At 43.7% G+C, this 12,688-nt stretch overlaps 2 protein-coding genes across 2 annotated transcripts; one reads left to right on the top strand and one right to left on the bottom strand.

Moving 5' to 3' along the window:
• The first annotated feature begins 460 nt into the window (after positions 1–460).
• LOC130837099 (olfactory receptor 10H1-like) lies at positions 461–1,408 on the top strand. Its single transcript, XM_057709891.1, has one exon. The coding sequence runs from the start codon at positions 461–463 to the stop codon at positions 1,406–1,408; it is 948 nt and encodes a 315-aa protein (XP_057565874.1).
• Positions 1,409–11,036: 9,628 nt separating this feature from the next.
• Positions 11,037–11,984, bottom strand: LOC130837074 (olfactory receptor 10H1-like). Its single transcript, XM_057709852.1, has one exon. The coding sequence runs from the start codon at positions 11,982–11,984 to the stop codon at positions 11,037–11,039; it is 948 nt and encodes a 315-aa protein (XP_057565835.1).
• Positions 11,985–12,688: the final 704 nt, after the last annotated feature.

The raw sequence follows: 12,688 nt of genomic DNA on the forward strand, positions 1-12,688 counted from the left end.
GTGGTATCTGAAGCTCTGGGAAGAACAGGATTTATCAGAAGGGAGCAGGAGGGCAGAGCAGCAATGGCTGGAAGCTCTCGTGAAGGAACAGTTTCATTTTTGGAGGTAACCTAGAAGGATAGAAGGGTATAACCTTTGGAGGCAGCCAGCCATGGGTCATATCTTAACGCTGCCATTTTGACAGCTCACCTTGAACAAGTTGCTTAGCATTTATGTAACCCAATATTCTCAATGAGTATTCTCAAGACACTCAAAATGGGGTGATCAAATCAGCACCTTCTCCCCTGCATTGATGAGAGGATTAAATTATAGGAGGCACAGAGTACGAACTCAACCAAATCTACCTGTCGTTTATCAGAAGCAGCCCCTTGGGCAGAGCCAGGAATGATGGAAGCTGATGACCTCCCTCCATCCAGTAGCTGACCTCTGCATGTCACACCTCACTTCAGGCACAGCCTCCATGCAGGGAGCCAACCTCTCAGCAGTGACTGAATTCATCCTGCTCGGCTTCTCCACCTTCCCCCATCTTCAGCTCATGTTCTTCCTGCTCTTCCTGCTGATGTACCTGTTCACGCTGCTGGGGAACCTGCTCGTCATGACCACCATCTGGAGGGAGCGCAGCCTCCACACCCCCATGTACCTCTTCCTGTGCGCCCTCTCCATCTCCGAGGTCCTCTACACCTTTGCCGTCATCCCGCGCATGCTGGCCGACCTGCTCTCCACCCACCACTCCATTGCTTTGACAGCCTGTGCCAGCCAGATGTTCTTCTCCTTCACGTTTGGCTTCACCCACTCATTTCTGCTTACAGTCATGGGCTACGACCGCTACGTGGCCATCTGCCACCCCCTGCGCTACAACATGCTCATGAGTCCCCGTGGCTGCGCCTGCCTGGTGGCCTGGTCTTGGGCTGGAGGCTCAGTCATGGGGCTGGTGGTAACATCAACCATTTTTCATCTCACTTTCTGTGGACCCAATGTGATACACCATTTCTTCTGTCACGTGCCACCTCTAGTGAAGTTGGCCTGTGGGGACAACTTCTCCACCATGGCCATGGGTGTGGGCCTGGTGTGTATCACTGCCCTGCTGGGCTGCTGTCTCCTCATCCTCCTCTCTTATGCCTTCATCGTGGCTGCCATCTTGAGGATTCCATCAGCCGAGGGTCGGCACAAAGCCTTCTCCACCTGTGCATCCCACCTCACCGTGGTGGTCGTGCACTATGGCTTTGCCTCTGTCATCTACCTGAAGCGCAAGGGTCCCCAGTCTCTGGAAGGAGACACTCTGATGGGCATTACCTACACAGTCCTCACTCCCTTCCTCAGCCCCGTCATCTTCAGCCTCAGGAACAAGGAGCTGAAGAACGCCATGAAGAAGACCTTCCTCAACAAGTTATTTCTCCATAGCTCCTGAAATGGCAGGTTTTATAACAGAAGGTGTGGCAGGTAGAGGCACTTTAGTCTATCACCTGTAAAATGGGAATAATCATGTTGCACTGGTGATGATTCCTGTATGTGAATTTCCGCTCCTCCTCCCTCAGTAAGTTTTCTATAAGTGCTAGACATCTGCTTTCTTTCCTTTTCCCCAGTCTGGTTGATCTCATTCCTCCTGCATTCACTGGACTCACAATCTCCCCAACATTGACCTTGTGAATCAACTTCCTCTTGTTTACTGTGCCTGAGAGCAGCATGAAGGAGAGGATGCCCATATCCTATGCTGGCGAAACTATGTGCATAGTTTACCTTCACCATGTGCAGGAGGGATGCTTGTTCTGCCTAAAACAATGATGACATAAACAGTGACAGCAATTTGGTGCCTGCTGTTTATCAAGGGCTGCATTCTATGCTTTGGAGACCTCATCTCTCTCATTTATCATATTGAGAGAAAGAAAGTATTGTTGATGGAGAAATGGTTTTTCATTTCAAGTCTTCACATTTTTGGAGGTAGGGTGTCTTCTCCTATGAGTTGCTTTTGTTGGCTGAGCGGATGATGGGTCTAAGGATACAAATTTTAGAAAAAAGAGAGAGGGGATCTGAACTTCTTCTAAGATAAGACATGTGGAAAGAGATGGGGGAAGACATGGGAGAGGGAAGATGAAATGGTGGCTGGTTTGAGGAATAGGGGAAGAACAAGTAGCAAAATAGGGGGATGGTGGACCCAGTGGCTGGTGAAGCAATTTGCAGAAAGAATAGAGACATAAATGGACATTTTATAAGGTTAATAAGGTTGCCATAAAGTACCTGATGTAAATTCCCTCTCTGGACTCCCTTGAAATCCTCAATAAAAATCCATTTCACTTTCATGGGGTGTGGAGTCAGATAGATTGAGGGGGATGCATCCATAGGCTGGGTCTGCTTCAAGGGAGGTGCTCAGGCAGAATCACGTAGCTCCTTTGGATTACACTCCATTTTAAATGAGGCAGTGGATACAGTGAGCTTTGGTACTTGCCCAGAACCAAGAAGCCTGGGAGGTTCATGGATACAGAATGGGGTTGGCTGAGTGAGTCTTCTGTGGCAATAGGTCTCCAACTTGAGGGAACTTCAGAATCAGACTGCTGGGTCCCAGCCCAGAGTGTCTAATTCAGCAGGTCTGGGAGGGGCAAGGGGGACTCTAGAACCTTCATTTCTAACAAGCTCCCAGGTGATGCTGTAGCTGTTCTGAGGATGACACTTTGGGAACCACTGCTCTAAAGAACGCTTAGCTCAAAGATGAAGCCACATATTTGAACTAGAGACAGAAGTAGCTTTTCTCTCACAGCCTTCCCCCCACTTTCTTCCCTCCTCCTTCCTCCCCCCTTTCCCTGTCTCCCTCCTTCCTTCCTCCCTTTCTTCCTTTGTTTTTAACAGTTGTGAAGATAATAACTTCCCATTTTTGAGCATTTATCATCAGCTATTATGGTCTTTAAAAAATACTTTTATTGAAATGTACTTTACATACCATATAACATACCCATATGAAGAGGTGTGTACTCATCACTGAATTTAGAACATTTCTGTCACCTCCAAAAGAAACCCAAACCCTTTGGCTGTCACCTCTCTTTCTTCCCTTCCTTCCAGTCTTAAGCAACCACTAATCTACTGTCTGTATAAATTTGCCGTATCTGGACATTTCATATACATGGAATAATACGACGTTTATCATTTTGTGTCTGGCTTCTTTCATGTATTATGTTTTCAGAGTTTATCCGTGTTGTAGCATATATCACTAATTTCATTCTTTTTAATAGCTGAATAAACTTGCATTGTTTGGATATATGACATTTTGTTTATCCAACCACCTGTTGATACATTTTTGTTGTTTCCACATTAATATACCTTATATACCTATAAGTGGAATTAATGGGTCACATAATAATTTTATGTTTAATCATTTGTGGAACTGCTAGACTCATTTCCAGAGGCTGCACTATTTTACGTCCCCACTAGCAGTGTATGAGGGTTCCACTTTCTCTATGTCTTCACCAACACTTGTTATTATCTGACTTTTTGACTGTAGTCATTCTAGAGGTATCTAATTGTGGTTTTGATTTGCTTTTACTTGATGGATAAAGACCAATAAGGTCTTAAGTGCTCAACACACATCAATTCTTTTACTCCACAAGAAAGATCAGATTATTAGTTCCATTTTGAGGATGAGGAAATTGAAATATAAAGAGATTAAGTTTGCTAGCTATATCTTGCCCTTGAAGTGGAAAAAAACTAGAATTTGTTGAGTTGGAGCTGGGGCTCAGAAGCATACATTTCTCAGGGGTTATGAGGAGGGGATGCCAGTCTGTTCCAAGAATGGATGGAAGCCTGGATTGGAAAGAACAGACCAATTTTAGCAGGCACCAGTGAAATGAGTCCAGACTTGAAAATATGCTGATCTCAGGGGGTTAGGAAGAAACACCCAATGTGAGAGGACTGAGGAGACAGAAACTTTGACGAAATTGTCTATAAGCATGCTGTGCTCGGTTTTCCTTAACGGTGGTATTAATATGGAAAAGGGTGTCATGTTTAAACATGAAGTTGCTTGAGCTAAAACAAACAAACAAAACAAAAAAAAAACTGAATCCTTTTAAAACCAGGTTCCTGGGTTATATTGAGAAGACTTAAGGTAGTTAATTAGCAATATTTTGGAAGCATCCTTGGCTTCCCCTATAAATGGTGAAGAAATCCCAGATAGTAAAGAATGCCCCTCTTGAAGCTATCATGCACAGGGGATATTTAAGCAGCAAACACAAGCCCTGGGGTGTAACCAGTGCTCTTTGGCTAATCACAGATTTGGAGACCTTTTGAATATACTGGTTGTCCTGGGAAATAGGTAAAGAGTCAGACTATGTAAATATGAAAGAGCTGACAGCAAAGGTGACTTTTGAATTATATCCAAGAAGTGCCAGTGCGATTCCCTGTGGTCATAGTAGAAAAAAAATCAACTTACCTAATTTGATTGACCAACGACAACACTTTCTGAAATTTAAATAAACCATATTTTTACTCCTTTATTTACCATTATTTGTATTGTAAACTTAAAATAACCAAAGAAGTTGAACTTAGTGAATGCATATTGTTTCTCTAAGTGGCCTATTCTAGACCCAAGGGCTGGGTCAGCATTAGAAGAAGGAGGTTGGTGAAAGTGCAGTGTTGCATCCTGCCTTTATTTAAAATGTTGATATGTTGTTCAACATGAATTTTTTGCATTAATTTTGATTTTTAAAAATATTGCATAAAGTATGATTTATCTTGATTACTGAATTTTATGGTGGCCTCTTAAATTTAGTCAATGTGAGTGTCTCACTTGCCTGACCCTAGTTTTGACACTGTTAGACATCCCCATCTCCCCCACTCCCCCTAAAATACCTTGCCCTTCTTTTCCCTGTAAAACTTCAAAAATTTGAAGCCATCATTCATTTATCTGATGATGGAAAATAGAGATAAATGCCAAAACATCAGTGTAAACAAAATCAGCATCTTGCGGTGATGACCTTCCCATCACAGGAGTGAAGACGGCCCCGCCACCATACCCACTAGTGTTGGCCAGGACCCAATCCCCCCACCCCCAGGGCCCTGTCCTCCCCTCCCCTCCATTATTCAGCTTCCACTTTCTGATGTTCTTCCACCCCCTGCATTCCTAGCTGTTTGCCATTCCTTATTAATGGTCCCCGCTGTGCCGCATGCTTTGGTATCCCCAAAGTGGAGCCACAGCCCAGAGAGGTGGTTAAAGGGCCTGGAGCACAGAGAAATGCTGTTGATGGAGAGATCTCCAGACTTTAGAGGACCCCCTCCTGGTGCTAACGAAGCCACCATGGGCTTCCCTGTTAATTGCTCAAGGCAAAGGCCATCCTGAGTGATGCAACACAGTGCCTTCTCTTCTCTTGTTCTCCTCTTTCCAGTGATGACTTTGACAGCTTTGCTTGTGGAAGGCCTAGTCCCCTCCTCAAGGATGTTTTTCTTCTCCTCCACCATCAACACCCCCCCCTCCACCACCACAAGCTGTCTCTGTCCAGCAGAAAGAGGGATCTTTCTAAAGGGAAAACCTGAAAAATCATCTGTGTGTTTATACCCTTAGGACACAGTATAAACCCTCCTGTGGTCAGGTCCATGCTTCATCTTCAACATTATAACCCAGCCTTCCCCAGCTCTCCAGCATCTCTAACATTCCAGCTATTCCTGCAATAAGCCAAGCATGCTCAGACTGCAGGGGCTTTTCATGTGCTGCTGCTTCTACCTGGAATAGCCTTCCCTTGGTATATCCTACATATCCTTAGGTCCGACCTTAAATGTCACCTCTTCAGGAAAGCCTTTCTTGATTTCCCCATACTGAGTCACTACTCCTATTGTAAGCACTCATAGAAACTTCCTCTTTTCCTCATAGCTTTTTTCACAATGTATCATATATATATGTGATTGTTTAACAGCCACATCCTTTCTCAACTGCAAGCATGAGATCAGGGTCACAATCTTATCAGTTTCACATCAGATCCCCAGTAGCATATAAAAACATGCCTGGCAGGCAGTAGATGATAAATGTTTGCTAGGTAAATACAACAGGGTTTATCATCCTTGGAACTGTTGACACTTGAGGTTGACTCATTCTTTGCCGTGAGGTATGTTCTGTTCATTGTAGGATGTTGCGCAGCAACCCTTACCTTTACCCATTAGATATTGTAACACGTCTCCCTCTTTTTCAGTTGCAATAACCAAAAATGTCCACAGAAACTTCCAAGTGTCCTCTGGAGAACTTGTGAGAGCCACTTGAGTACAGAAATCAGGGAAGACCTGGCTGATGCATCCCAAGGTGCAGAGTCACACCCCTTTTGATGGCCCTTAGCACATGGTCCATATCTTGGTGAGAGCCCTGATATTTCTCTGTGTGTCTTTCCACCAAGAACCATGGAAATTCTTCAAAGAGAGGAAATAGCAACAGACCCATCTCTGTACTCCCAAAACTAGCACAGGATTTGACACACAGAAGGCAATTAATTATTAAATAGATCTTAAAAACCTGGCATTTATTAAGTGCTTATTTGTTGCCAGTCACTGTCAATTGCCCTACATAGATGATATTATTTGGTTCTTAGAAGCATCCTAAGACGTGGCTACCTTATTATTAAACCTATATTAATGATGGGAAACTGAGGCTGAGATTACATATGATTTAACCAAAGCCACTTTGCTTCATCATTTAACCACTGCTCAGCCCTATCTGCAGTTCTGAGCATCTCCATTTTTTCTCTTTTAAAAGCATGCAAGATATCACTATCTCCCTGCCCATCAGCTGTTGCCATAGAGATGAATCATAGGGGACCACTCCTAGAGACTAGTAACCATAGAAAGGAGGCTGTTTGTGGAGAAGGTGATCCTGGGTGAAAGGAGGCAGGTCAGGAAGCTCAGTTGGAGTAGCACTTCTGCCAATGGCGCCCCCTTCTAGACAAACATTCTCTCCACTGAGGTCCCACTCCTTTGGCCACATTGGTAACCCAGATGATAGTCAAAGTTGGTGGACAATTGAACAATTCCTCAACCAACGCCTCTCTCTCTGTTTCCGAGCTCATTAAGCAAAACTTGAAATTATAATATCATCCTAACTCCTGTTTATTGAGTATATCCATGTGCCAGGCACCATGCTAAGCCCTTCACAAACATTGTCTTACTTCAGTCTCATAACTGTCTTAGAAGGTAGATGCTTTTTCATTGTTACAGGGTAGGCTCAGAGAAGGGAAATGACCTGCCTAAGGACACACAGAAATACATGAGAGCAAATTTCCTCATGTCCACTCCAACAGTGTTAATAGGCTTGAAAATTTTTGCTTATCCAATTGCATGGGGAAAATAGCACCTCATTGTTCCCATCATTTACCTTCATTCTCCTAAATTAATTTAGTCAACAAATTTTTGAATGCCTACCATATGCTTTGTAAGAAAACAGCAGTGGACAAAATGAACCAAGAGTCCTTGATCTCCTCAAAGCAGCATTCAAGTTGGCAGAGACAGACAATATCCATTAAGCAGACACATGTCAGGAGATAATAAGCATGTGGGAGAGAAGTAAAGCAGATCAGGGAGCTAGAATATGGCCAGGGGTGTTTCAATTTTGTATAGTATGGTTAAAGAAGGGCTCTATGATATTTGAGCAGAAAAGATGCCAAGGAACTGAAACTTGAGTTGCTGTTTTCTGAGATAAGAAAGACTGTGGGAGAATAAAGTGTGTGTGTGTGTGTGTGTGTGTGTGTGTGTGTGTGAAGGAGAGAGAGAGAGGGAGAGAGAGAGAGGGAAGAGGAGATGGAAAGAGAGGGGAAAAGAGAGGGAGGGAGAGAGAGGGAGTGGAAGAGAAAAAGAGAGAAAAGGAGAGGGAAAGAACAGAGGAAGGGAGGAGGGAGGGAGGGACAGAGGGACAAAGTGAGGAAGGGAGAGAGAAAGAGAGAGGATGATGATGCGAACAAGAACCTTTAAAGTTTGGATACACTAAGTTTGAGATGCTTACTAGATATCCACTTGGAGATACTGAGTAGACAGTTGGATAGGAATAAAATAAGAATTTGGGGATCACCCGTGTGTATAAGGTACAGAAAGACGTGGTACTAGGTGGGATCCCCAGGGAGAGAGGATGCTGATGAAGTCCAAGGACTGAATGGTTTTTTTTTATTGATTTTTTTTTATTTTTTATTTTTTTTTATTTTTTGGGGGTACACCAGATTCAATCATCTGTTTTTATATACATATCCCCGTATTCCCTCCCTTCCTTGACTCCCCCCCCCAAGTCCCCCCCACCCTCCCCGCCCCAGTCCTCTAAGGCATCTTCCATCCTCGAGTTGGACTCCCTTTGTTATACAATAACTTCCCACTGACTATTTTACAGTTGGTAGTATATATATGTCTGTGCTACTCTCTCGCTTCATCTCAGTTTCCCCTTCATCCCCCGCCCCCTCCCATACCTCGAGTTCTCCAGTCTATAGACTGAATGGTTTTAATGTCTGCCTTGTGTTCCATCTATGAATGAACCAAAATTTCTTTAACAGTCCATTATTAATGGATGTATCTAAGGTTTTACAATTTTAAGTTCCACAGCTCTGACATAGATGATGTGGAATATATAAGATGTCTATCTAGTTAGGTGTCCATTCAATTAGATGTCCAACTAATTAGGGAGGCAAGAATTAAACCTAGGTTATCCTGACCTCAACACAGCTTTTCACACACTGTCTCCCACTGCTTTGGAAGGCAGTGAGGTTTCTCACATTAAACATTTTAAGCCAACATTCTGACATGTTTAGTATTGTAGGGATTACACTGGTCCACCCAGGAAATATCTGTTAATCAATTATATCTTCCAAGTACCATGTTGGTGCTGGGTGTGATGGTGGCAAGATAGACAGACTTCCTGACCTCAGGAAGATGATAGTCTAAGGAATCATAAGAAGTTTGCATAAGACATTGGGTACCTGACTCGTGGATACGCAATCCCATTCCAGGTTTTCTTTCCACCTGGTTATTAGTAAGCTCAGAGGCCAAGTTGACCTTTAATGAAGAAAATGAAAGAGTCTAGCTTGTATTCTTGTCCAGATTTTCCTTGCTGCCAGGGAAGGGGAGCATCTTGGCATTAGTGTGAAAGAATTACTCAGGAATTCCTACAAGACCAAAACTTTAAAATCATGAAGCAATCCTGAATCTATAGAAACATTATATCAATGTCCCAAGGATGCACACTCCAGTGTATGGTGGGCTTCAATTGCCCATCTGTGGTTTAAAAGGCTCTTAGGATGCTGGTGTGTTTGATTTGAAAATGGGCTAGTCCTCTTTGGGTGGGGGACCCACAAAACCCATTGTAGGAAAACGATGTCTGAAGCATTGGGTTGGAGAGGCCTGGGAATCAGAAAAGATCTACAAGGGAAGCCTGACACTACTAAGTTACATCATATTGGATGAGTCATGCAAAGATTTCGAGCCTCGGTTTCCCCTCTGTCAAGTAGAGTGGATGTGAGTTTATCTGCTCTGATACTGAGTTGTGAGGCTGTAATGAGATCATGTATTTTAGGGGTAACAGGAAACATGCAGTATATTATGCAAAGGAGGAGGCTCTGAGATTCTCAGTTTTGAGTGAAATTTTTTCCACATCTTTCCACTGCATGGTAACATGAGATGTTTTTACTACTCAAGTATAGAGAAATATTGAACGCAACTTTTGGGAAAATAATGTGTAGTTTACTATTCCACTTATACATGAATACACATTTTCTTTTTTTAACTTAGGCTAATTTGACTAATTTATTGCTTATGCATTTTAATTACATTTGTTGTTATATACAACAGTATTACCATATTAGTGTCCATTAAGTATTATAAATTGCTATTTTTAAAAAAATGTGTAAATTCATATTCTTAAGTGCTATAAATTTGTAAAGAAAAGTTTTAAAAAATTGAAACATAATTGGCATATAACAGTGTGTAAGTTTAAGGTGTATATAGAACTGATGTGATACATTTTTATATTGCAATATGATTACCACTGTAGTGTTAGCTAACACCTCTATCATGTCACATAATTATCATATCTTTTCTGTGGTGGAAATAATTAAGATCTAGTTTCCTAGCAACTTTGAAGTTTATAATCCCCAGATCTTGTTTATCTACTGGTTGCAAATTTCTGCCCTTAAACAGCATCTCCCCAACTCCCTCACCCCTCCACCCTTGGCAACCACCATTCCACTCTCTGTTTTTACAAGTTTATCTTTTAAAGATTCCAGTTATATGGGATATCATACAGCATTTGTCATTCTCTTGAATACACATATTTTCAACAAATTATAAGCACTATAAAGTATGGTCAACCTTAAATCCCGCCTCATGCGCATGGGGGATCATTGAACCAGTGTGAATATTGGATATACCTTCATCCTTCACTCATTATTGTGGTTCAACAAAAAGTTCTCCGTTGGCCCATGTGCCATGTCTCTCTCTAATGTAGAAGGTGATTTCTCATGGTTGGACTTCTTTCCTTGACCTAACTGTAGAGACTTCTCTGTCTCTCTGCAGCTACTCAAGATTCACACTTATAACTTGGAGGTATCCTCAATATTTTCTGAGTCTGCGTAGTACAGATGTGGACGATGCTGAAATTTAAGGTACTTTGCTCTCCTCTGCTGTAATTTGGCTTAGTCTTCTACAGCCTCACAAAAGTTGGGTTGTAGATACCTGTTGCTGCCTAGTAGAAGATGAAGGCCTGACTTTTCCATTTCCCTTTGCCACAGGGGTTTCTGGGACGGGAGTAATTAGACCACCCTGGTTTCTGGAAAGAAAGAAGCAGATTCCATATTTAATGGTACCTGACAAAGTGTCCTGCAACAGATAGGAATCAATAAATCTGACTTTCTGTGTGTTATCATCTCATACATCTTTCCACCCTGAATATATTCATGAGGCTGTTTAACCATTTTGCAAACATTTGGAGGTTGCCTACAAGGAAGGGTCCTTGTAAACCATGAAGCATCAGACAAATATAGCTTATTACAAGTGTGTCATCTGGAAATCCAATTTAGCTGTTTCCAAGGAATTGTGTCGGATAATCACATTTTTTCTGGGTAGAGTTTGCTGAAGAAGGTCTTCTTCATGGCGTTCTTCAGCTCCTTGTTCCTGAGGCTGAAGATGATGGGGCTGAGGAAGGGAGTGAGGACTGTGTAGGTGATGCCCATCAGGGTGTCTCCTTCCAGAGACTGGGGACCCTTGTGCTTCAGGTAGATGACAGAGGCAAAGCCATAGTGCACAACCACCACGGTGAGGTGGGATGCACAGGTGGAGAAGGCTTTGTGCCGACCCTCAGCTGAGGGGATCCTCAAGATGGTGGCCACGATGAAGGCATAAGAGAGGAGGATGAGGAGACAGCAGCCCAGCAGGGCAGTGATACACACCAGGCCCACACCCGTGGCCACTACTTGTACATCAGTTCCACAGGCCAACTTTAATAGTGGGGGCACATGACAAGCAAAATGATGGACCTCATTGGTTCCACAGAAAGTGAGTTGGAAAATGGCAGATGTCACCAGCAACCCCATGACTGAGCCACCAGCCCAAGACCAGGCCACCAGGCAGGCACAACCACGGGGACTCATGAGCACGTTGTAGCGCAGGGGGTGGCAGATGGCCACGTAGCGGTCGTAGCCCATGACTGTAAGCAGAAATGAGTGGGTGAAGCCAAACGTGAAGGAGAAGAACATCTGGCTGGCACAGGCTGTCAAAGCAATGGAGTGGTGGGTGGAGAGCAGGTCGGCCAGCATGCGCGGGATGACGGCAAATGTGTAGAGGACCTCGGAGATGGAGAGGGTGCACAGGAAGAGGTACATGGGGGTGTGGAGGCTGTGCTCCCTCCAGATGGTGGTCATGACGAGCAGGCTCCCCAGCAGCGTGAACAGGTACATCAGCAGGAAGAGCAGGAAGAACATGAGCTGAAGGTGGGGGAAGGTGGAGAAGCCGAGCAGGATGAATTCAGTCACTGCTGAGATGTTGGCTCCCTGCATGGAGGCTGTGCCTGAAGTGAGGTGTGACATGCAGAGGTCAGCTACTGGATGGAGGGAGGTCATCAGCTTCCATCATTCCTGGCGCTGCCCAAGGGGCTGCTCCTGATAAACGACAGGTAGATTTGGTTGAGTTCCAAATCCTGTGCCTTCTATGATTTAATCCTCTCATCAATGCAGGGGAGAAGGTGCTGATTTGATCACCCCATTTTGAGTGTCTTAAGAATGCTCATTGAGAATATTGGGGTGCATAAATGCTAAGCAACTTGTTCAAGGTGAGCTGTCAAAATTGCAGAGTTAAGACTTGAACCCATGGCTGACTTTCTCCAGAGACTATACCCCTCTCTCCCTCTGGTTACTTCTAAAAATATAAATGTTCCTTCACCAGAGCTTCCAGCCATTGCCCTCCTGCTCCCTTCTGATAATTCCTGCTCTTCCCAGAGCTTCAGATACCACAAGACCTACCTACTCCACATCTACAACACTTTGGACCCGTGTACATCTCTAACTTGATACAAATCAATCAGATTCTTCCTCTGGAGTTATCCATGTAATGAATCAGAAGCCAGAGACTGTGTAGAAATAATGTTCTGGTTGTTTTTCAGATCGCAGGGGGTGCATCTGTACCTTCTGAGGCAATGCAACATAGCTGTCAAAGAAAGGGTTGAGGGTGTCAGGGCATCCGAATCCCTGCTCTGTCCACTGTG

The sequence above is a fragment of the Hippopotamus amphibius genome, chromosome 15, assembly GCF_030028045.1.
Source record: "Hippopotamus amphibius kiboko isolate mHipAmp2 chromosome 15, mHipAmp2.hap2, whole genome shotgun sequence".
Lineage (NCBI taxonomy): Eukaryota > Metazoa > Chordata > Mammalia > Artiodactyla > Hippopotamidae > Hippopotamus > Hippopotamus amphibius.

Excerpts from the sequence above, each read along its gene's own strand:
- LOC130837099 (XM_057709891.1), top strand. The coding sequence starts at position 461 with ATGCAGGGAGCCAACCTCTCAGCAGTGACTGAATTCATCCTGCTCGGC.
- LOC130837074 (XM_057709852.1), bottom strand. The coding sequence starts at position 11,984 with ATGCAGGGAGCCAACATCTCAGCAGTGACTGAATTCATCCTGCTCGGC.